Source organism: Loxodonta africana, chromosome 11 (assembly GCF_030014295.1).
Source record: "Loxodonta africana isolate mLoxAfr1 chromosome 11, mLoxAfr1.hap2, whole genome shotgun sequence".
Lineage (NCBI taxonomy): Eukaryota > Metazoa > Chordata > Mammalia > Proboscidea > Elephantidae > Loxodonta > Loxodonta africana.
Genome location: NC_087352.1, coordinates 729581 through 755655, shown reverse-complemented (window position 1 = coordinate 755655; position 26075 = coordinate 729581). Strand labels below are relative to the sequence as shown.

Here is a 26075-nt window from a genome sequence, read left to right as displayed (position 1 = left end):
CCGATCTGGAGTTGATTTTTGTTTATTGTGGGAGGTGGGAATTTAATTTCATCTTTTTGGCAAGCAGATAATCAATTTTTTCTGCTCTATTGATTCAACTGTCCCCACTTTCCCCACTGGCCTGATATACTTTCTCCTTCTGTTACGTCTGGGGTGGCGATGGGTCAGGGGCCAACTCAGTGGCAGCTAACAACAAAAAGATGATGTAAAAGACACCGCATAATAATTACATGTTATTGGACACAGTGTATAAAGATGTAATTGGTGACAACAACTTACGGGGGAAGACAGAACTGTACAAAATACAGAATTTTTTGGTTAGCAGCTGAGCTAGTCACCACTGTAAAGCCACATATTAAAAGGATTTGCAAAAATTTATAACATCACCTTTCTCACTAAATGTTTTTGTTTTAAAAATAGTTATTTTTCATAAAAGGCATGTTCACATGTAAAGGGTTTATTTTTAAATGAATTTAAAACATTAAAACATTTTCTCGGTTTGAGACTGCTGTGGCAAAATGACCCACTGTCCTAGGCAAGGGCAAGGTTCCCTGGGAAACATTCCGATGAATCTCTGTGGCCAGGAGGTTTCCTGGGGGCAAGTTCTGGGCAGCATCACTTGTAAGGGAACGAGGGAGCAGAATCGGGTGGGAGGAGGAGCTGAGCTGTGATGCAGTCGCAATCTTTCGGTGAGCTCTAGAGATGGGATGGCTCTTTGGAGTTGTCCTAAACCGAGGCAAAGAGGACCAGGCTGCCTTTGGGGACGCTGTATAGCCTTTGGCAAGGCCGCTCCCGTCAGCCGAGCGCAGTTCCTAGAGAGGACCTTATCTGTGAGTTGCCGGCAGTCAAAATAACCAGCAGTTGGCATGAGGCATGAGTGTCTTGGTCCTGAAGGGGAATCTGACAACTCTGGGGGGGTAACTCACTGTGCAGTAAAGATTTTACCCTTGCCCAAAGAGAGGTCTGGTCTTTGCCCTTGGGTCCTAGGAGGTTATTCTTAAGCCCCTGGAATGTCATACCTGGTAGAAGCGCCTGTTTTTCTGGGGGCCACAGGCCACACCAGATAGTCCAACGATGTGATTTAGGGTGAGTATCAACTCAACCTCTGGAGGGGCTGGAGTCGGAGATCAGCCAAATAAAGAAAGGGGCAGAAGACTTAAGCCATATGAAGTATGGGCCAAAGAAACAAGAAGAAAATTAGGAGAAAAATGACAATTTAGACAAAAAAAGCCTTCTCAAAACTAAAAGTATTTACACAAGTTTTCTTGACTAGATAACACATTAACTCTGAAAACCATTAACAAATAAAGTCTACAGATGTTACACATGCTTCTGAAGCTGGATTTATCACACAGCCTACTAAAGATGAGATTATGAAAACACAACGCTCATGCAGATATTTATGTTTTGGTAAATCGGTGTTTTCATAAAAATCAGTCCCTGCTACTTACATACGTAAGTCATTGTCAGTCTTCGAAAACGGCTGCTAGAAGTCAAACACTCATTCAGTCATGGTTGCTCTTCACAACTTTGACAGGAACAGACTGAATTTTGTTAAATCAGCTTCAAATAGATGTAGTTGATGTTCAAACATAAAAGCTAAAGATTCCATTTGATCAACACCCCCAAGCCCTGATCTTTTAAAAAGCTCTTCAGATCAAGTAATACTGTGGAGATGGCATAATAAAAACATCAATGGAAGTAACGGTTGGTTCATGCACTGTCACAGGGAATCAGGCTCTTTCAGAGGAACTATGTTATTATTTATTACCCAGCGTCTGAGGCCACCGCCACTGCTTCCAACCCAAACTGGAGAGGATGTATAAATCAAGGGCTGTAGAAGGAATAAAACGATTGAAGCTATTTTACATGATTGCTTATGGCCACTTCAGAGAAATAAAAAGCCTTTCTCATTTCAAAATATTCTAATAATTAAAAATACTAATGCCTATGCTAGTCATATGGCAACGTATGGACAAGAAAACTAACATCCCAGAGTCAATTTCTCAGAAAACCGTATTCTCTCCACAATTACTCTGCACCTAGTATTAATTAGTTATGAAAACAACAAATATGTTATCAAATAATGCCAGACATGCTGAATGGATGGAGAACACGAACAGTATACCATGATGCTCTAAAATTGTAAGTAAAAACATATTTGATCTGTTACACTGTCATCTGATTTTAAAATTTTTAATAATTACATATTTACTTAAACCTAAGACATTGGTTGAAAGTATGAGTCTTGACTCCAGAAATGTTACAATGTAAAAAAATATGGATCACAGAAATGAGAAAATATATTAATTTTATATTACATAATAAACATGACTATCATTTCTAATTAAATTTCTGGAAACATTTCAGTGAAATAATTTAGCATCTGATAAGGCATATGGATCCATTATAACTTATTTTCTGTAGGCACAGGCTTTCCCCTGGCTCTCTAATTCTGAGATATAAGTAGAAAATGCTATTAAGACAAGACACCCACATTACCATCATACATCATAACTTTTACGATTTATTTTATACGTTACCAGTCTTCTATTTAAGACATAAAAAATTACAAGTAAAGCTAAAGGCCCCCTTCAATCAGTATCCCCAATCCCAATATGCTAGACATGACCAATATCAATAATTTGGTATACACCCTGCTAGTCATTTTAGATAGTTTTACATACATATATATATATAACAAAAGGATAGTTCTGTTCTTTGTGAATGATTTCAATTTACATTAAAGTCATTATGCAACATCATTTGTATCTTGATTTTTTTCATTTGATATTGTTTCTGATAACTATTCATATTACAAATACATGTTACACTGTAACTGACTTTAACTGTTGTATAGAATCCCATCATTTGAATATATCATTTTATTTACCCATTGCCCACTAATGAATGTTTAGGTTGTTTCCAATTCAGGCACACACACACACACACACACACACACACAGACTTGTGAGTTTCTTTAGGATGTATATGCTGAAGAAGTGGAATTGCGGGGTCTTTTTATTTTTAAAAAATGCTTACCTCCCTCAGTGTCATAAAGACACTCTCCTGTATTTTCTCTGAAGAGTTTCAAAGTTTGGCTTTTCACAGTCCAGTGTTCAAATCCTTTGAATTGTTTCTTTATATGTTGTAAGCTTGGATGTAATTTTATTTTCCCCAATATGGACAGTCAAATAGTTCAACAATTTGTTCTGACTAGGCAATGGTTTCCCTACTTACGATGTCTTCTCTAACACCACGTTCACATATATTCTGGGGACTGTTCTAGACACTCTATTCTGTAAAACCTGTTATTTACCTAAAAAACAATTTCGAATGACTATAACTTCTATAATATGTGTAGTATATGATATGAGGGTGTTTCCTCTGTTCTTTTTCAAAATTTTCTCAGCAATCTATAGACTTCTACTTCACATGATTTTAGGAGCATTTTGTAAATATTCTAAAATATTCTTGTGAGATTTTGTCTGGAACTGCATTAGTCAATTAATTTGGGAGAACTGATAGTTTTTATGATATTGGATTATTCCATTTAGGTACATAGTATTCCTCTGCATTTATTCAAGTCTTATGCCCTTCAACAGTTTTACTATTTTTTTTTCCATAAAGATCTTGTGAATTTTTGTTGTTGTTGAGTTTACTCCAAGATATTTTAAAAGTTAAATAGAGCATGGTTTGAATTTAAGAGAAGTCCTTCTCTCATTCAGTACACATGGTGTTTCTCGCCTGTATGACCTCTCTTATGTATAGAAAGAGACGCTCTCTGAGAGAACGCTTTCCCACATTCATTGCATTCAAAGGGTTTCTCGCCAGTATGACTTCTCATATGTATAATAAGTAACGAGCATTGAGAGAAGGCTTTTCCACATTTATTACATTCATAGGGTTTCTCCCCTGTATGACTTCTCACATGAAGAGTAAGGGATGAGATTCGAGAGAAGGCTTTACCGCATTCATTACATTTAAATGGTTTTTCTCCAGTATGAATTTTCTCATGCTCAAGGAGATTTTGTCTCTGACTGAAAGCTTTTCCACATTGATTACAATGATATGGTTTCTCCCCAGTATGAATTTTCTCATGTTCAGTAAGATTTGATTTTTGACTAAAGGTTTTCCCACATACTGTACATGCATAGGGTTTTTCACCAGTATGAATTCTCTGGTGTCGAATGAGGTTTGACATCTGAATAAAAGCTTTCCCACATTCATTACATTCATAAGGTTTCTCTCCAGTATGAATTTTCTGATGTGTAAGGAGATTTTCTTTCCGGCTGAAGGCTTTCCCACATTCATTACATTCATAAGGTTTCTCAGCTGTATGATTTCTCATATGCACAGTAAGGGATGAACTTTGAGAGAAGGCTTTCCCACATTCACTACATACATAGGGTTTCTCACCTGTATGACTTCTCATATGTATAATAAATACTGAGCATTGAGAGAAGGCTTTTCCACATTTATTACATTTATAGGGTTTTTCCCCTGTGTGACTTCTCATGTGTAGAGTAACAGATGACATTCGAGAAAAAGCTCTACCACATTCATTACATGCATAAGGTTTCTCCCCAGTATGAATTTTCTCATGCTCAATAAGGTTTTGCTTCTGGCTGAAGGATTTCCCACATTCCTTACATTCATAGGGCTTTTCTCCAGTATGAATTCTCTCATGTTCAATGAGATTTGATTTCTGACTGAAGGCTTTCCAACAATCCTTACATGCGTAAGGTTTTTCCCCAGTATGAATTCTCTGGTGTCTAATAAGGTTTGACATCTGAATGAAAGCCTTTCCACATTCATTACACTTAAAAGGTTTTTCCCCAGTATGAATTTTTTGATGTGTTATAAGATTTTCCTTCCTGCTAAAGGCTTTTCCACATTCTTTACATTGATAGGGTTTATCTCCAGCATGAATTCTCCCATGTCTGATGAGGTCAAATTTATGATTGAACTCCTGTCCACATCGATTACACTTAAAAGGAATTACAACATGAGATGAGAAATGGTAAAATGGTTTCCCATACTCATTATATTCATAATTTTTCTCTCTTACACAGTCTTTCTCAAAACTAAGTAGGTCTAAATTATGTTCCAAATCCTTATCAACTGAGTCACATTCATAGAAGCTTTGTCTCGAAGTTGCAATGTCTGAGCTCAGAGGAATTATTTTTGCAATTTTTTTGCATTCGCTGACTTTTTCTTTAATCAGAGCTTTCTTGGAGATGAATGTGAGTTTCCTTACAAGTGTTCCCTGTTGCTTCTTGATCTGCTCATCAACTTCCCAAATTTCTAAAATGGAGGACCAAAAATTATTATTTGTAAATTTTTCTACTACTAAACTATTAATAACATTTCAAAAGTTTTCTAATGTGAAGTTGAATGTCTGATGTTGGCCTTAGTTTCCCAATGTGAAAGAAATCCAAAACGCAAACATCCGTAGTTCCTAAGGTTTGAGAAGGTAAACTTCAATACAAAATACTAGAAAGAGAAAACTGGTACTTATAGGTCAAAGTAGCTTTGATTGGTTTTAAAATTGTCTCTGTACAATAGAGAAATCAGTAAAATAAACAGAATAATTAAGATGAAAGGCTGAACACATAAAGAGCTGGATAGGGAGTTGAATGAGCAGAGGATAAAATTCACACTGTGGTTAAACACAGTAGATTGAATGTACATGTTTATTTCTCCCTCCTCGCTAAAATTCCATTAAAATCACAGTCAAAGAATGAAGGGTCAAACCTGTAGGGACAGAAAAAAAAAAAGAACGTAAACAAGGATGAACAAGAGATTTCAACAAAATACTGGAAGATGAAAGGTTTATGGGGAACTGTTAAGTGATAGCAGAGCTAAGAAGCTAAAGTAAAAATACAATGAGGATGAAAGTGCCAAGAAGCAACAAAATGATTTGGCCACAGAACACTGGAAAAGCTCATGCACTGGAAGATTCAAGTACTCAAAAGGTGGGAATAAGAATGGGGCTGAAAAGAAGAGGATTAATGTAAAGTTTGAGTAGGGAGTAGTTAAATGCCCTGATGCAGGTATTGTGAATTTGCTTGGGTAACCTCTATTCCAAAAGTGTATTTTTTTTATTCTGAAGAGGCTGAGACAGTTAAAAACTACATTTCCTAGACACACTTGCATGTAAGTTTCTGGATGTGATTTACGTTCACCATATACAATGCACTAATAAAACATTTTAATTCAGAACTGAATACAAAGAGGAAAGAGATGGGGCATGAGACATCCATTATGCTCATGACATTACAAAAGCAGCAGCTGGTTTCTGGAGTCCACAGCTGGTGTCTTTCTGGTTTAATCAGAAACAACTTCTTGATCATGGTGAGAGAAGGGGCTCTCTTAGCAACTCAGTTCTATGGTCTGAGTTTGATAATCCCTCGAAGCTTATCTCCTATAGTCTATCCTTTTATTTCTCACAAAGATTCTGTAAACCATTTAATACTTTGATATAAATTTCTTCCTTCTTAAAATAAGAACTAGTAAATTCTTTTGTCTGTAACTGAACCTTAACCAATACACTCTTCTCTTTAATTGAAATAGGAAGTGGCAATGTCTCCACCACCTCAGCAGGCAAAGGAAGGTTTACTTCCTAGCGAAAATGAGCCAGAGAAGCTACAGATTTAGGGACAGATGATGAAGCAGATGCAGAGGAAATGCCTTATACTGAAAAAAAGGGAATTATGAGAAAGTTTATATACTGAATAGTGAGACCTCCAATTCCTTTCTGTTGCTTATCCCCATGAATGCAGGCATGTACGTCCACGTAGGAGGAGATGGGAGGATTAAAAATAAAAAGCCTAAAGATACTGGCATTTGGGACTCCACAATAAAGTTGTAGGTTGTAAGCCAACCATCCTACAGTAGAGCCGACTAACCAAAATCCCTACCTATGAACACAGAGAGATAACAAACAGTTTTAGACCATCATTCTTAAATATGAACTGACAGCCAAGAATCACCAGAATTTTGAGAACAATCTTTCATATAAAAGGCAGACATCAAAACACATATGAAACACTGATGAAACACAAGTATCGGAAAGAAGCAGGTTTCAAAGAAGATTATATCAGTATCACAGAGATACTAGAAATGTGAAATAAAAAAGAGAACAATCAAAATAAGAAAAAATTCTTAGAAATTAAAAATGAGCAAACACAATTTGGAAATTAATGTCGAGGCTCTCTCCTAGAAAGCAGAACAACGATGACACATAAATAGGACAGAGGAAAAAGAAAACTATACTCAGTCCATAAAAGTCAATATCATATTAATCAGGGAGAGAATATGGAAAAGTGAAAATATTAAAGAAAGAGTTTGAAATTTTTTAAAAGTGTTAAAACATGTATTTCTACACCAAAGGGATTCATCAGCACAATTAACGAAAAAAGCCTCTACCCCAGGGCACATCATCAAAAAATGTCAGAACTCTGGGAATAAAGAGAAGACTCTCAACACCTTGAGAGAGAGATAGAAAACAGTTACACACAAAGTTATAAAAGTCAAAATGGCATCAGAAACTCTAAAAGAGGACGGTGGAGGAAAGCATTTACATTTCTTAGGGAGAACAGTGTACTGCCTAGAGTTTTATACGTAAGCAAAGTACAGTCAGAAAAAAGATGTTCTCAGACTTGCTAGAGCTCAAAAACATGACTTGAAATGTACCCTTCCTTCCTCAGGAAGTCACCAGAATGTGTATCCTACCAACACGAGAGGATAAACCAGGAACGAGGGGAAAGTGGGATCCAGCACACAGAGGGTCGCGCAGAGGAAGAGGTAAAACTGACCGGTGTGAAACTGGGGAGAAGTGCCAAGCTAGCAAATGAGCTGGAGGTCTAGCCGTTAACTAATCCAAATGGGCAGATGACTCCAGAGGGGCTGTCTCACTCACACACACACACTCACACTCACTCACACAGACACACGCACACTCACACACACAAAGAAAAATGAAATTGACCGATTACTGGATATGCTTGGCCATGTGAAAATAGTGTTGAGAGAAATTTTACATTTCTCTTAGGGAATGTGAAAAAAAATTAATGACAGTTACTGTAGTACCTGAATAATACATGGCTGGTATTTCATTTGGTTAAAGTTATTTTTGTCCATTTCCTTTTCCATATTATAAATTTAAGATTCTTAAATATGACCTTTTCTATTGGTGCTAATGGAATCCTAGTGCTTGGCCTTGAGCACGGTGAAGGAATGTCAGGAAGACAAAAAAAATGTCCCTTCTCCTCAGTTGCAGGAAAACACCTATAATTCTGAGTTATAAAGTGAGCTCAAAATGCCTGTGATACTGAGACTATTCAAGAGGTAACCAATCTTACACTCCTCCTATCCAGTCTCTAGAATCATATGGCAATTTATAACCAGGACACCATGTTCTGACTTCAATTACAAAATTTAAGAATAACTGTTACTTGTAAAAAAAATGTTTTTAAGGCACCTGGACTTCAGAGTTTGTTACTATATCTTGTGAAAGAAAACTTTTAACCTCTAAAACAATCTGCTTTTCTAACTGCCTGTAATGCTTCTTAAGTTACTGTTCAACTTATATAATATTTAAATGGATATCTCCCTTTGGAGGAGGGAGAGATAAAGGTAAAATTTCTTTGTTAGCTACAAAATCCTTGGAATTTCCTTCTTACCTCTTCTTGTATTAAAATGAGGTAAACTAATAACACTGATGGAGTCTTTACTCAAAGATTTTGAGACTCTTGTTTAAATTAAAAGCACCTAGAAAATCAAGTAAGCAGAAAAAATAATTTTAAAATTAGGAATTTCAAGAAGAACAAAAGCTATATAAAGGTACATGATTAATAGTCACTTCTTGGTTCAGTGGAGCCCTGGTGGTGGTGGTTAAGAAGTGTGGCTGCTAACCAAAAGGTCAGCAGTTCAAATCCATCAGCTGCTCCTTGGAAACCCTATGGGGCAATTCTACTCTGTCCTGTACAGGGTCGCTATGAGTTGGAATCAACTCAGCTGCAACGGGTTGGGTTTGGTTTTCTTGGTTCAGTAGTGAATGATACTACAACAATCATAGTAAAGGAAGCAATAAAGATTAAATTAGCCAAAATTGTAGTATGTCTATATTCAGAGAAAGAGGTGAGGAAAAGTGGAGATGGTGGTACGAGACTACTAAACCCCATCTTTTACTTATATTGAGTTGATAAAAATTGGAAAATTACCAAACAGCAATATATTCGAAGATGCCTACCTCCCACCCTGTTTCTGAAACATTTTTTCCTCCTTCACCCTATGAGTAACTGGTTTTTATTAGGTTTTGGATGATTCTTTCATTCTTTTTAACTTGAAAGGTAACACACTGTTCTACAGCTTTTTTTTTTTTTTACATACATGTAGATCCTAGATGAAAGCAGGACTTCTCTGACTGTAACTTGTTTTACAGTTTTGACACTGGAATCATGTAAATGATTTTTCATAATGAAAACAAATTAAAAAAAGTCAAAGCAATCCCTAAATATTAAAAACAAATTGAAGCCTATATATGAAGTTTGGGGCATAATCACACAGAGAATAATTATTTCAAGTAACTTTAAAACACAGTATTCTGACTGTATATCCCTAGTAGAACACACCCTACAGGAGAGAAATCTAAAACTACATTCAGTAATATTGGTATTACTCTAAATTTCATAAAGGAAGAAGAAATGAAAAATAAACTGAGGAGAAATCAGAATCCTTTAGAAAGGAACAAAGAAAAAGGTTTCCAAGAGTGATCCAGGGGTGAGATGTAGCACAGAGGACCTCCTGTTTCAGTATGGTAGGGTTCTCTTTGCAAACATGGAGAACGAGAAACTGAAAAATAAGCGACACCTTTTAGGACACTAAAACTAACTCCAACTCGAGCGTATGAGGAAAGACCACAGTACAGAGTGGACCCGGCAGGGAGGACACCCACACAGCGGCTGCTGCTTCTTGTTAGGCATTATTCTTGATAAAGCAGTCTACTGGTGTAGGGGGCGGAAGAGACACCCTGTGTGCTATGGGAACCACGCAAATGATCATTTCTCCCTGACTGGGGAGAAGTAAAGGATAAACCGGCTCCCAGCACAAAACCTTCTAGGATAAAGGACTCCACTGTGATTTATAGAAGCTTCCAAATTGCTCAAGGTTTTTTCTGGACAATCTCCAACACTATGCTTCTGTAAAGAAGCCAGAGGAAGAAATACCCTCATTCACAGATGAATAACGATAAATGGAAAAGGAACCAGCTTCAGACCTATACAATGATGCTACAAAAGGCAAAAAACATGAATCCCTCATGAGTTGAAAGAAAAAACTGAGACTAGCTGATCAATACAAGCCAAGGCCATATAGAAATTCCAACAGGTTTCTTTGGAAGTAGACAACTGAGTCTAGAATTCACATGCAAAACCAACAAAGAATAGGCAAGATAACTCTGAAAAAAAAGTAGTATACGCAGCTGGGGAAAGGAAGGGACTAGGCGTCAGGATGGGAAGAGGAACTACTTTTCAGTGTGTCTTTTGACAATCTGTATTTTTTAACTGAGTCCATGTATTGTATTAAAAAAAAATTAAAGGACTGGAAGGTGGGCGTGAATGGGAGAGGGCATCAGTCCCTAAGTCAGGAACCTGGAAACCTACGTGGGACTGTAAAGGCTGTGAAGTACAACGCAGAGTGTGAGTATCATTACAAAACAGAACTCTGAGGTTTCTGGAAATGAAAAGAAGGAACGAAATGAAAAGGAAATCCAAGTGTCAAACATACACATTTTTTAGAATATTACACACTCATGAAATACCAAATGCATAAGAAAATAAACTATGAACGTGAAGGAAAGAAATAGCGTACAGATCAGAGAGACGATAATCCTGAATGTACAGTTATAAATGAGTTAAGGAGGGATGTCATCCTGAAATCAGATAAGAGGGGCTACTGGTCCTCTAATTTGGAAAAAGGAGATAGCCCCAAGATAGGAAGAACAGTATATAAACATGTCACAGTAATCTGAAACATCTATACCATGTGTCACTCTAGAAGACTAGGGCCTTTAAGAATGGTTATTGACCTCTCTAAACAACTGCCACATGGCTGCCACAAGGCTTTCTGGTTCACAGCTGCCTGGTTTTCACTTACTCACCTGGACAGTGCCTCCCAAACATTCCTTCCTCTACCACCCAGGGCTCCTCTTCCTGCTCCAACTTGAAGATCACATCTGGTTTGGTGACTTGACAGCCTATTATGGGAAAAGGCAAAGCGCTTGGATGTTACTGGTGAAGATGAAAATAAATACAGAAAAAATCCATCTCAGATCTTGGGCAGAATTCTGAGGGCTTATGAAGGATGAAGAGGGAGGAAATTCCAAAGAAGCACAATGAAGCAAGCAATCAGCCGTTACCTTGGAGACTAGGGAGCCCTGGTGGTGCAGCGGTTAAGAGCTTGGCTGCTAACCACAAGGTTGGCAGTTCAAATCCACCAGCCACTCCTTGGAAACCCTATGAGGCAGTTCTACTCTGTCCTATAGGCTATGAGTCAGAATCGACTCGATGGCAAAGGCGTTTTTGGAGACTAGAGCACGTACAGTCACGTGAAGAAAAGAAAGGCCAGGCTCATCTAGCCAGTTAGTCTTCACACACTTTAGAAATGGTAAAGAACTCTGAGTTAAACGGCAAAGATACCCTTACCCACTGTGACTAGGTTGCTATAGTTCTCCAGCATCACATCCCGGTACAAGTTCCTCTGAGCAGGTTTCATTTGCTGCCACTCCTCCTGGGTGAAGTCCACAGCCACGTCTTTAAAAGTCACTGTTTCCTGTAAAAACACAATCTTAGTTAATCTGAAGTCACCTAAATGAAACATCGTGGTAAAATCACACAAAACACGTTTAGCAAGTATGTAGGGGTCAGAGTCCATTAAAAACTCCATATTGCGCCTTTATATTTATCTAACTTTGTATTATTCAGTGGGGAAAATAAACCATAGAGTAAATATACTGTTAGAGTAAAATAATTATTGAGTCAGCACACTTAAGAATTCATTGTCTGTTACGCAGGAAGGCGGAGAGGGTACTCACTGATTTGTACCGGGCTGACAGAGACGGACCTGTTGAACAGGCCTCACAGGCTCAGAGCCTTTCCAGGTGGTCGTTTGAGAAAAGGAACATGGTAAGGAACAGGAGGTGAGAGTAAGAAGGCAGAAGGAGGAAAAACGGGCTTGAATAAGCAAAAGTTAAAATCCCTCTGGGACTTTTGGATGGAAATGTCCACTATGCAGTTGGAAGTGTAGAGAAAGGAAATGAGAATCTGTTAGCTGGCCAATCTAAACTGGACAGAAGCTGAACCCATGACTGAAGGCTGTGAGTGGTTGTCCAGAACGTGTGTGGTGGGTACAGGGCCAAGGACAGAATCAACAGGGAAGCATCAAAGGAAGGAATTCAGGGTCTTGGTTTTTTGTTTTATTTATAATCTGAAGATCAGAATTAAAACCTGAGACTGGTGTAACAGAAGCCAAGAGACAAATTTCCAAGAAATTGCTAGAAAAGAATGTTACTTAATCACAGATATCTAACTCCTTCTCCTCATTTAAGATCTTCAATGTCCAAACAGGGAAATTAGGAAATACCTCCATCTGTGAAGGCCCTAGGAAAGAAAAACCACCACATATGCCATGTTGCCGTTGAGTTGCTTCTGATTCACAGTGACCATATAATACGAATTTATTCAAGAAATAGTATAAGCTGGATGAGTCAAAGATGAGAAACACATATGGAAAGTCCCAAGGGCAGAGTCACAGTGTTTCTGAGAAATGATCTCTATGATGCTGAGATCACTACTATCATCAGTATTATCACCGTTGTCACTTATTGAGCGCTTACTATGTTTCAGGTGCTGTTATAGTTCCTTTAGGTATATTAACTTTTTAAGTGCCCCCAATATGGCTATGAAGTAGCTATTATTATCTATCTTAAATGTGAGGAAATCGGGGCTAGAAAGTAACTCCCGTGGTCAGCCAGGATCCCACCCCACATCCGGCTGCAGGGGCCATGTTCTCACCCCGCACACTACACTTCCTCTCAGAGGCAGCAAGCAGAGTCTCAGAACCCCACAAACATCCCGATTCAAGACAGACACTGGACAAAAAGGAGCTTCTACACTCAAAACCCCCTTTTCTTGCTAGGTTGGAAACATGTAATATCATCAAGGATGGAACAAATGCCAGGCTTAAAAAAAAAAAAATCAAAATCCACTGATACGGGACATCATCCTGACTTGGGGAAGCACAGAGAAAAGTCTGGAAGGAGACTGAAGACAAAACCAGATGTGAAAAACTGACCCCTGGCACAACGGCTTCACTAATCACTATATTAACAAAAACAGAAATAAAATCTTTTTGGTGTTAGTGTCTAAACCTCCTGATACCTCACAAGACACTGGATTAACAAATTAGTCAAATGAACTTACAGAAATTAGTGTTTAAGATTTTATATGTGAAGACTGAGGCAATTAGTAAAATAACTTTCAAGCAAATACATGGGATGTAAGACTTGGTAAACATAAAGACAAAAACAAGTTAATTTTACAGTAAAAAAGCTATAAATATATATACATGTACCTCCATTTCTAAAAATGGATACCTTGATGATTCTAATAAAATAGACAAATACTCATCAAGACTAAATCAAGAGAAACAATTATTCAAACGTGGAATTTAAAAAGGATGTGTGTAATAAGTTGTATACCTATAAAAAGTTGAATTGGCAAAAGCTGTGTCATAGATACGTTTACAAGAAGAAGAGTAGCTGCTGAGACTGCCTGTGTACAACCAAACATGGGATGTGGTTCCTTGATTTGGAAGTTTAGGGTCATGATTTCATGGAACACTTCAGTTAATTGGCCTCATTACATGTTTAGTGCTTCTGTTCTACCTCCTAGTTTGTTGCATAGGGTCTGGGATCTTAAAAGCTTGCAAGCAGCCATCCATGGCACAACAATTGGTCTGTATTTACCTGGAGCATCAGAGTAAGAAGGAGAGTCAGAAATATAAGGAGGATATGGAATGTGTGGCTAACTGCTTCCATGAACTGTCTCCTTTGCCATGAGACCAGAAGAACTGGATGGTGCCTGACTACCAGTACTGAACATTGATTGAAGATTCCATAGAAGAATGCTGATCAAAAGGGGAAAATGTAGAACAGAATTTCAAATTCTCATGAGCTCTAGATATTCTGGAGCCACGGAGGGTGAATGAACCCCTGAAAACTATTTCCCTGAGATAATCTTTAAACCTTAAACCAAAAATATCCCCTGAAGTCACTTTAAAACTAAAAAACAGTTCAGCTCAACTAGTTAGAAAAAAAAAAGTCTGCCTTGAGCATTATGCTCTTCTAAGAACTATCTATATGGGATCAAATTGACAACAGGAACTCAAAAGATCTGATAGAAACCTGAGGGGCCAGTGTGTTTATGTTAATGAGGGAGGAACAAATCAGAAAAGGAGGGTGAGGATGGCTGCATAACTCAAATAACATAATCAATATCACTAAATCGTACATGCAGAAACTGTTGAATTGGTATATGTTTGCCGTGTACATTCTCAACAATAACAAAATAAAAAAGAGAGGGAGGGACATGTGTAATAAAAGACAGAATGAGAAGCTCTGAAAACTTATGAGAGGACTTGTACTCGGGGCAGCCTGAGGCGCTCCATGGACCTGTTCCCCAGAGAGACTAGCGTACGTAGTGAAAACTCTAAGAAAAAACACACTACCACTGACGGTTTCCGGAAATTGTCCTAAGGGTATACAGCAAACAAAGACACATTTATTCAAGAAAATCTACTAAAACTTGGCAAGAATTGTAACATTTTCTGCCATTTGAGTCGTGATCCACTCCCTCTCTCCCCTGGCCCTAGCATAGCTTGACAGAAGCTCCACTCTGCATGAGTGTGGCTAAGATGGGGCTTCCTCTCTCTCAACTACCAGTCAAGAAATATGGTATCTCATCAGGAGGAGCAGGCAGCCAGCATTCTCATCCTCTTCAGGTTGAAGAGGCTAAATTCCTGGTGTGGCTGAGGTTGGGGGCTCCTTTCCATCACCCAGGCCCCACTCATGAGGCAGAGGCTCTACACCAAGGATGGCAGGCCAAGAATAATAAGGCCTTCATCCCAGCTTACTCTTAGGGCAGAAGTTCTACACCAACAGAGGCAAGTCAGGAAGACCAGGGGCTATCACCCTTAACCAGCATCTAGAGTAAGGCTCAGAGATTTTACCTAGGGATGCTCTCCCCAGAGGAGCTGACTTTATTTGAAACAGGATGTGGGGGAAGTTCAAGCCAAATGGCATACTCAGAAACAATGGAGATTTTGGTGATAAGCAATTAAGACGAGGTGGCATGGGCAGTGGTTAAGAGCTTGGCTGCTAACCAAAAGGTCAGCAGTTTGAATCCACCAACCGCTCCCTGGAAACCCTACGGTGCATTTCTACTCTGTCCTATAGGGTCACTATGAGTCAGAATCAACTCGATGGCAACAGGTTTGGTTTTTTGGTAGCTTCTTTTATTTCTTAAATATTTTATTGTGTTTTCGTTGGAAGTTTACACAGCAAATTAGGTTTCCATTTGACAATTTCTATACAGATTGCTCAATGGCATCAGTTACATTTTTCACAATGAGTCAACATTCTCCTTAATTGCGTTACACTTGTTCCGTTTCCAACGCTCCAGTCTCCCTGTCCCCGTATGTTCTCATCTTTGCTTTAGAGTAATGGTTGGCCTTTTGGTCTCATACAGATGGTTTTTTAATGGAGCACCGTACTCATGGATAATATCCTTTATTTTGTGTACCAATCTGTTATTTCACTAAAAGGTGAATTCAGGGGATAGTTTTGGTTCAAGGTTTAAAGAGTATCTCAGAGCAATAGTCTCAGGGAGTCTTCAGTCTCAACTGGTCCAATAAGTCTGGGCTTTTTAAGAATTTGAGTACTGTTCCCCTTTTTCTCCTGTTCTAACAGGGTTATCTATTGTGGCCCTGGATCAAAATAGTTGGTAGTAGTAGCTAGGCACCATCTAGTTCTTATAGTTTGGTAACTCCTTTTAATTAAGAGCAATAAGGTAAAATAGAGGCCAGCTAGTACACCAGAGAAAATCAGGAAGAGACAGCTAAGAAGAACTTTCCTGGGGTTAGAACAAACTTTAAAGACTGGCCTCAAGAACTATCCCTGCCTGACTTTAATTGAATCAGGCTATGGAAAAACTTATGCCCAGGGCACTGTCAAAAAAAAATAGAGAAACCAGGAAGCAATTCGTGGCACCTAAAAGCTGGGTGTGATATCAAATTAGACAGCTTAAACAAGAGATGAAGGCAAGGGACAGTCAAAGAGGGCCCTGATAAAACCACTGTCATCAGAGCGTGTGCATGCCCAAGGCTGTACCCTCTAAGGAGTGACACCAAAGGCTTCAAAGTTCAGGGGAAATAAAAATTTCACTAAAGTATTCTAGGCAAGTCACTAAACAAATACAAGTCAACAAAAACAAGCCTCAGAAGAAGGGGGAAGAGAATCAGTACACAGAGTTGCTACAATTACCCAAAATGATTAGTTTTTTAAAAAAAATTACGAGACAGACAAAGTAACAGGAAAGCACAAAGACTACAAAGGAAAAAAAGCAGACAATTGAAACTGCCCGTGAGAGGACCTAGATGTTAGATTTAACATGCAAAGACATCAAAGCAGCCAGTACATATTCAAAGACTAAAAGACACCATGCTTAAAGAAGTACAGAAGGTATGACAGCAACACCGCACCTAATAAAGAATATCAATAGAGAGCCAGAAGTTACACATTAAAAAAAAAAATCAGGTGGAAATTCTGGAACTGAACAGTAAAATAACCAAAATGAAAAATTCACAAGACGGGTTCAACAATAAATTACATCCAGCAGAAAAAAAATCACCACACTTGAAGATGGATCAATAAAGATCATGCCATTCAAAGAACAAAGGGAAAAAAAGAATAAAGGAAAATGAACAGAGTCTCAGAAAAATGTGGGATACCATTAAGAGCACCGACATATGCACGGTAGGTGCACAGAAGAAGAGAAAGGCATAGAAAAAAGAATACTCAAAGAAATAACAGATGAAAAGCATTAATCTACACGTTTAAGACATTCAATAAACTCTGAGTAAGATAAATGCAAAGAGATACTCACCCAGATACATCACGGTAAAACGCTGAGTTAAAAAAAAAAAAAAAGGTGACAGAATAGAGCTCTGGTGGCACAGTTGTTAAGGGCTCAGCTGCTAAAGAAGAGAAGAGGTCGGCAGTTTGAATCCACCAGCTGCTCCTTGAAAACGCTATGGGGCAGTTCAACTCTGTCCTATAGGGTCGCCATGAGTTAGAACTAACTCAATAGTAAAGGGTTTTTTGTTTGTTTGTTTCATCTAGCATCAGGGCCTGCCAACATCCAGAAGAAGAGATAAGAATCAGGATCACAAAGCTAACTCTTATGAGGTAGAGGTCAGACATACCTCCACTCTTCAACTTCTTCATTTCTGACACCAGCTGTCTCTCCCACAGCACTCTACTTCTCTGCTGGGTTCAATAATTCACTGCAATGGCCACACAGAACTCACACACCATACTCACGATTATGGAGTTTATTAGTAGTAACAGGTTATAACTCAGGATCAGGATCAACTCACAAGTAATGGTAACAACTCAGGAGACAGGATACAGTTCATCCATCAGGACAGTTTCTTCTCAGTCATGCCTGCAGGCAGGCCTCTGCCACTGAGCCTTGTTCTCAGCCTCGGCTCCCACTCTGCCTCGGCCTTGTTCCCTGGTTGGGCCTGGCTTCTTCCCTGCTCAGTCGAGTGTTACAAAAGCTCTTTAGCTCCACTGATAAGTGCCCCGAAGCACCCCACTCCACCAGCAAGCCTCATGCCTGAATGCCCTCGGCTCTCTTGCTCCATGGGTCAGCAGGTCCACTGTGGCTGCCTCACTCTGTGGAACTATTCCTAAAGCCAACTCCTCAGACAAAGATTAGACTGGACTATAAGACAGAAAATGATACTCATGAGGAGTGAGCTTCCTGGCTCAAGTAGACACATGAGACTATATGGGCAGAGCTCCTGCCTAGAGACAAGATGAGAAGGGAGAGGGGGACAGGAGCTGGTTGAATGGACACAGGGAATACAGAATAGAGAGGAGGAGTGCGCTGTCACATTGTGGGGAGCAGCTAGGAGTACATAGCAAGGTGTGTTTAAGTTTTTGCATGAGAGACTGACTTGAATTGTAAACTTTCACTTAAAACACACACACAAAAAGAACTGGGCATTCTTAAAATTCTCTCATATCAAGTAAAAAGACTAACGATTTAAAACGGACAAACCACATGAACAGACAGCTAGTAGAATTTGCATTTCTTCACTCACGAGTAAGGTTCAATCTGTATAGTATCACACAGCGTGGGCCCTAGAGTCAGACTCCCAGTTTTCAGCTCTAGCTTTATCAGACACTTGATGTGTATTCACGCAGTTTATGCATGTTTCTTAATCTTAATCCAGACTCCTCACCTCCAGCCTTCCCGGGTCTGTACCTGTGGAGAAGAACCGGTTCCCGGGGGCCCCGATTGCTCCCTTCACGAATCTAACTGTCCTGCCAGGCGTGACGCAAATTCCTGCAAAAACAGAGTCCGCCACCGGGTCCTCTGGGAAATGTGGTCCACAGCAGGACTCACACCGACAACATGGCGTTTGGCCTCTCGGCACCTGGCCTGGGCCGACCCAATGCTACTGCTCCCGCACCTCTCAGTGTCCAGCCAGGTCTCGGAGTTTCCGTCGTGCCATAGGCGCATGCTGGCGGAGCGTCCTCTGCGGACCTCGCTCAGGCGCTCCCCACAGGGTACAACCGGCCTGCGTCCTGACCGGAAGTTAAGTGCCGGAGGGGCCTTCTGGGAGATGTTGCTCTGCACAGCCCGATGGCCAGGAAGCGGTGTGGAGGAGGGTCCGTGGGTGAGGTGCTTGGCCTGGGCCTACCTACCATTGCATTGGTGATGGAAACAATGCCAGAAATGGAATGATACAAGTTTGCAAGAGCAACGACTTCTTCATTGCAAATACCTTCTGTCACCAACATAAAGGGTGACTAACATGGACCTTGCCAGATGGGACACACAGAAACCAAATTGACTACATCTGTGGAAAGAGACAATGGAAAAGCTCAGTATCATCAGTCAGAACAAGGCTAGGGGCCGACTGTGGAACAGACCATCAATTGCTCATATGCAAGTTCAAGCCAAAACTGAAGAAAATCAGACCAAGTCTACGAAAGCCAACATATGACCTTGAGTATATTTCACCGGAATTTGGAGACCGTCTGAAGATTAGATTTGACTCACTGAACACTAGTGACCAAAGACCAGACCAGTTGTGGAATGACATCAAGGACATCATACATGAAGAAAGCAAGAGGTCATTGAAAAGACAGCAAACAAAGAAAAGACCAAGATGGATGTCAGAAGAGACTCTGAAACTTGCTCTTGAACATCGAGCGGCTAAAGCAAAAGGAAGAATTGATGAAGTAAAAGAACTGAACAGAAGATTTCAAAGGGCGTCTTGAGAAGACAAAGTAAAGTATTATAATGACGTGTGCAAAGAGCTGGAGATGGGAAACCTAAAGGGAAGGACACGCTCAGCGTTTCTCAAGCTGAAAGAATTGAAAAAAAAATTCAAGCCCCGAGTTTCAATAGTGAAGGATTCCACGGGGAAAATATTAAACGACGCAGGAAGCATCAAAAGGAGATGGAAGGAATACAGAGTCATTATACCAAAAAGAATTAGTCGATGTTCAACCTTTTCAAGAGGTGCCATATGATCAGGAACCAATGGTATTGAAGGAAGAAGTCCAAGCTGCTCTGAAGGCACTGGCGAAAAACAAGGCTCCAGGAATTGATGGAATATCAATTGAGATATTTCAACAAACAGATGCAGCGCTGGAGGTGCTCACTCGTCTATGCCAAGAAATATGGAAGACAGCTTCCTGGCCAACTGACTGGAAGAGATCCATATTTATCCCTATTCCCACAAAAGGTGATCCAACTGCATGTGGAAATTATAGAACAATATCATTAATATCGCACGCAAGCAAAATTTTGCTGAAGATCATTCAAAAACGGCTGTAGCAGTATATCGACAGAGAACTGCCAGAAATTCAGGCCGGTTTCAGAAGAGGATGTGGAACCAGGGATATCATTGCTGATGTCAGATGGATCCTTGCTGAAAGCAGAGAATACCAGAAGGATGTTTACCTGTGTTTTATTGACTATACAAAGGCATTCGACTGTGTAGATCATAACAAACTATGGATAACATTGTGAAGAATGGGAATTCCAGAACACTTAATTGTGCTCATGAGGAACCTTTACATAGATCAAGAGGCAGTTGTTCAGGCAGAACAAGGGGATATTGATTGGTTTAAAGTCAGGAAAGGTATGCACCAGGGTTGTATTCTTTCACCATACCTATTCAATCTGGCACTGTTTTTTTTTTTTTTTTTTTAAATTCAGTCTATTTTTTTTTTTTTTGTATGCTGAGCAAATAATCCGAGAAGCTGGACTATATGAAGAAGAACGAGGCATCAGGATTGGAGGAAGGCTCATTAACAACCTGCGTTATGCACAGGATACAACCTTGCTTGCTGAAAGTGAAGAGGACTTGAAGCACTCACTAATGAAGATCAAAGACCACAGCCTTCAGTACGGATTACACCTCAACATAAAGAAAACAAAAATCCTCACAACTGGACCAATGAGCAACAGCAGTGATAAATGGGGAAGAGATTGAAGTTGTCAAGGATTTCATTTTACTTGGATCCACAATCGACAGCCATGGAAGCAGCAGTCAAGAAATCAAAAGACGCATTGCATTGGGCAAATCTGCTGCAAAGGACATCATATGCATGTGAAAGCTGGACAATGAATAAGGAAGACCGAAGAATTGATGCCTTTGAATTGTGGTGTTGGGGAAGAATATTGAATATACCATGGACTGCCAAAAGAACAAACAAATCTGTCTTAGAAGTACAACCAGAATGCTCCTTAGAGGCAAGGATGGCGAGACTGCGTCTTACATACTTTGGACATGTTGTCAGGAGGGATCAGTCCCTGGAGAAGGACATCGTGCTTGGCAGAGTACAGGGTCAGTGGGAAAGAGGAAGACCCTCAACGAGGTGGACTGACACAGTGGCTGCAACAACGAGCTCAAGCATAGCAACAACTGCAAGGATGGCGCAGGACCGGGCAGTGTTTCGTTCTGTTGTGCGTAGGGTCGCTACGAGTCAGAACCCACTCAACGGCACCTAACAACGACAACAAGAACCATTATTATCCCCATTTACAGATAATGTAACTGAGGCACAAAGAGATTAAGAAACTTGCCTATGATCACGCACTACGTCACTGGGCCAAAATCTGAACACAAGTCTATCCATAAGCACAGACTGTTCTCTTGACAAGAGAAAGAGGTGGGTGAACCACATGATCATGCCGTCAAAAGATGTATGTTTTTCAGGGCGAGAGATACTTGAGCTGAGAGGAAAAAAGTCAGTGAAGTGGGATCTTCAACATACGGGAGTATGAGGAAGAGCTGACAGAGAGAGGCCCCAGAGGTAGAAAGGGAGTCAAGGGCAGAGAAGGATGGGTCATTTTGTAAAAGGATGGAGAATACCACATGTTCCGAAACCACTAAGATGTAGTGTATATTTTGCCTCAACTTCTATCAAAAGCTCAATTTAAAAAATACGTAGGCTCACCTGAAAGACAGGTGTTCCATTTATTCCTCCAGAGTAAGTTTTTAATCCTTAGGCAAGACAGGATTTTTTTTTAAAAACGAGTTTAACAATTATAGAATTATTTCAGAATTTCTTTTTGACCTAGTGCCACTGAAAAGCTTTTTCCCCCTAAGCAGTTTGTAATGGATTGAATTGTGTCCCCCAAAACATGTGTCAACTTGGTTAGGCCACGATTCCAAGTATTGTGTGGTTGTCCTCCATTTTGTGATTGTAATTTTATGTTACGAGGATTACGGTGGGATTGTAACACCACCCTTACTCGGGTCATCTCCCTGATCCAACGTAAAGGGAGTTTCCCTGGGGTGTGGCCTGCACCACCTTCTATCTCTCAAGAGATAACACCCTTACTCGGGTCATCTCCCTGATCCAACGTAAAGGGAGTTTCCCTGGGGTGTGGCCTGCACCACCTTCTATCTCTCAAGAGATAAAAGGAAAGGGAAGCAAGCAGAGAGTTGGGGACCTCATACCAGGAAGCATGCAGCAGCGGGAGCGGAGTGTGTCCTTTGGACCCGGGGTCCCTGCGCCTGAAAAGCTCCTCGACCATGGGAAGATTGAGGACAAGGACCTGCCTTCAGAACCAACAGAGAGAGAACGCCTTACCCTGGAGCCAAGGCCCTGAATTTGGACTTGTAAACTCCTAGGTTGTGAGAAAATAAAGTTCCCTTTGTTAAAGCCATCTACTTGTGGTACTTCTATCACGGCGGCACTAGGTGACTAAGACACAGTTGTCAAGCTTCTTTGTCATACGCAGTACAATTTGTGAAATGAACTCTATCTCCCAGTTTGCTGTGCCTCTTCAGATCATAGTCAAAGCTGAGCCCAATCTTAGTAACTGTGCACGGACATTTCCTTGCATATTCATATCCCAAATTTCCTCTGGTTCTGGTCTTCTATTTATATTTTTCCTCATCTTGATTTTCATCTATTGTTTTTCTCCCATTTTACTAAGTGGACCTTGGTAACCCACTACAACATTGCAAAATAAGGCAGGAAATAAATAACGTGCTTAAAACGTACATGAGACCTGGTCATATCCTCCTCTTCCCTGGAAAGGGCACAGTCCTGCGGACGCCAAGCTGAGGGGAGAGAAATAAAAGAGACTTGTTTCAGAGCTGCAGAGAAACAAAGACGGAAATCTTCAGCACTGGGCGGCTGGCTGTATGGCCCCCTGTGGATAAACGACCCTTAAAGAGTCATGAGAAACGTTAACCAGCACCGGGCTATGGAGATGCTGACACGAACATGACAGACTTAATCACAAAGGGTCTGATGGGGATAGCTGGAGGGCAAAGCAGAGGGTGCCCAAAGAATTCACTGGCAATATAGTATTCTCCTAGGCTCTTGCTATTTTACTCCTGGAAACTTAACCTAAGTACGTAGTAGTATAGATTAAATACAATCCCAGCAAGGGTTAAGATGCTCTTTAAGGTGATATTTTGATAATGAAGAGTTTGGGAAAAAACTTTAATTGAAACTGGTTACAGATAGGCATTTTGGAACAATTATATGAAAGAATGGAAAGCAGTCATGATTCTAACGACATATTAAAATAACTGATTTATTTTTCACCACAAAAAATTCAGGGCCTAAAATGTGGGAACAACCCAAGTGTCCATCAGCAGATGAATGGAAGAACAAAATACGGCGTATACATACAACAGATGATTATTTAGCCATAAAGAGAAACGAAGTGCTGATACATGCCATTACATGGATGAACCTTGAAAACGTTATCCTGAGTGAAATAAGCCAGACACAAAAGGACAAATATTGCGTGATTCCACTTCGATGAAATACCTAGAATAGGCCAATGCCTCAGACAAAAGTTTATTAGTGGCTGCCAGTTGCTGAAGGGGAGGAGGAGAATGCCTAGAAAAAAATTTTTTAATATAAATGGAATATACTCCTAGTTTTTTTTTTTTAGTAACAATGACCACCTTCTAACTAACTACCATACATAATTTATCATACGTATTATCTGTCAACCCTCCCCCCATATAAACTTCATGAAAACAGGGATTCTTCTCTGTCTGTTTTTCCTACTGATAACAGGCTGTCAAAAATATATATGTTGAACAAATAAACTACTACTAATTTGGGATATTAAAAATTAGAAGTAAAACACAATAATAACAGAAATGGGTGAATAGTTTGGAGTTAAAGAGTCCTAAAGTCTTTTTTCAGTATGGGTTTCCTTAAGTACGCATGTTAAAAATTCAAGGGTAAGAATAGGAATAGAATTAGCAATTTCCAAATCAGTGGAGAGAAAAAAAGGGATAAGCTAAGCCTGCACAATTAAAAAAGGTATAGGACAAAAAGAAGAAGTAAAAACAAGCTAATACATATCAGTAATCACAATAAAGGTAACTGAATTAAGCTCACCTATTTTATTAAAGTATCAGTCAAACAGGATGAAATGGAAAAAAGCCGAGCAACATGCTCTTTACAAGAGAGAGACCTGAAACAAAGACATAAAGAGGTTAAAAAACCCAGTGCCGTCGAGTCGAGATAAAGAGGTTAGAAAATTAAATTTCTGGAAAATACAGTAACAACAAAACCTCATAAACAATACTATTAGACAAAAAAGAACTTGTACTAAAAAGCATTCACCAGGATAAATTGGCATGTTTCTTAATGTGGTAGACTGGAATAATGGTCCTAATTCTTCATTCCTAATAAAACCCATCGATTCTTAATCATAGTGACCCTATAAGGCAGAGTAGAAAACTGCCCCCATAGGGTTTCCAGCTGGTGGATTCAAACTGACGACCTTTCAGTTAGCAGCCAAGTGCTTAAGCATTGCACGGCTTGGTCCCAATGCTTCACTTGTGATAGGCTTGTACATTCACGCTATTTGCCACGCCCTCCTGCTGTGTGTGTTTTCCCATCCTGCTGATGTTAAGCTTAGGCACATGATGTGCTTGGGCTAATATCTGTATACCTGGGAGCACAGGTTCTAACGGTGTTTGCATGATTTGTTTTGTGGTCTTGCGCTTTGGTGATCCACCAGTAGAAGATCCACCCACTGCCAATTCCAACTCACAGCGACCCTACAGGACAGGGCAGAACTGCCCCATAGGGTTTCCAAGGCTGTAAGCCTTTCCAGAAACAGTCTGGCACATCTTTCTCTTGCACAGGGGCTGGTGGGTTCCAACCTCCCACCTTTCCGTAAGCAGCAGAGTGCTTTAACCACTGTGCCACCAGGTTCCTTATGAGAAGATCATGCCCTGGTAACCACTGTCCCTTTAGCCAGAGCCCCAGGAAAGACTCATGTGGGGCAGATCTGAACCCCTCCTAGAAAAGAAGCAAGCTATACCATGATGAGATAATGATGAGCCTGGAAAGGAAACTGAAAAGGAGTAGCCAATGCATAGGGCGAACCACTAGAAACCAAACACAGAAATGCTTTTTTTTGAAGCAGTTACAAACTCTGTGACATGCTACAGAGAAGTCAGGTTAGACAAGAACCACACACATCATGATCACACACCTCACCAAACTCTCAGCTCGTTCTCTCTCACACACACCACCATATCCTTCATCCTGATCACGCACACCCCACCACACACTTCATCATCATACACACAAACACGTATCATCACAATCACACAGACCATAATTACGCCACCACACACACATCCAGCCACACACACCACCATTCTCACACACGTATCACAGCCACTTAAACCACTACAGTTGCTCCTGCCAGCACCACAGACAGCCCATTACACGTGTCATCACAATCACACACGCAGGGTCACGATCTCTCTCTCACACACACACACACAATCTCTCACACACACACAATCTCTCACACACACACAGACACACCATCTCCCCCAGCGTCTTGCTCCAACAGCTCCCACCACTCCTTAGGCGCGGACTCCCAGGCTGAGCGCCCGCGCCCAGCTCCGCGGCGCCGCTACCCCGGACACTCGCCGGCCTCCCCAGAGGCTCCGCCCCGTCGGCCGCCCGCGGTTCGCCATCCAGGCCGCTCCGGCCCCACCTCCACGCCCCGCTGCGAGAAGGCGGCAGCGTCACCTGCGGGAAACGCCTCCCGCGCTCAGCTTCTGGGAGCTCGGGCGAAGGCGACCCGTAGGTAGGCCCGGGCCGAGCGCGGCACCGCGGACCCTCCTCCGCACCCGCCTCCCGGCCGCCGGGGCCGCGCGGAACTACATCTCCCAGAAGGCCCCGCGGCCACTGAACTTCC

General features: G+C 40.6%; 1 protein-coding gene across 5 annotated transcripts; it reads right to left on the bottom strand.

Moving 5' to 3' along the window:
* Positions 1-479: 479 nt before the first annotated feature.
* On the bottom strand, positions 480-26017 carry ZNF568 (zinc finger protein 568). 5 transcript variants are annotated; one of them, XM_023541468.2, is made up of 7 exons: positions 25907-26017; positions 24248-24323; positions 22883-22941; positions 22333-22434; positions 11709-11835; positions 11165-11260; positions 480-5307 (listed from the first exon to the last, which is right to left on the bottom strand). In XM_023541468.2, the coding sequence occupies exons 3-7, from the start codon at positions 22895-22897 to the stop codon at positions 3725-3727; spliced, it is 1923 nt and encodes a 640-aa protein (XP_023397236.1). In that variant the 5' UTR covers positions 22898-22941; positions 24248-24323; positions 25907-26017; the 3' UTR covers positions 480-3724. The 5 variants fall into 5 exon arrangements, with proteins under 5 accessions (XP_023397236.1, XP_023397238.1, XP_023397235.1 ...); XM_023541470.2 differs by having other exon boundaries at positions 25872-26010; XM_023541467.2 differs by lacking the exon at positions 25907-26017 and adding an exon at positions 25697-25820.
* Between the last annotated feature and the right edge of the window lie 58 nt (positions 26018-26075).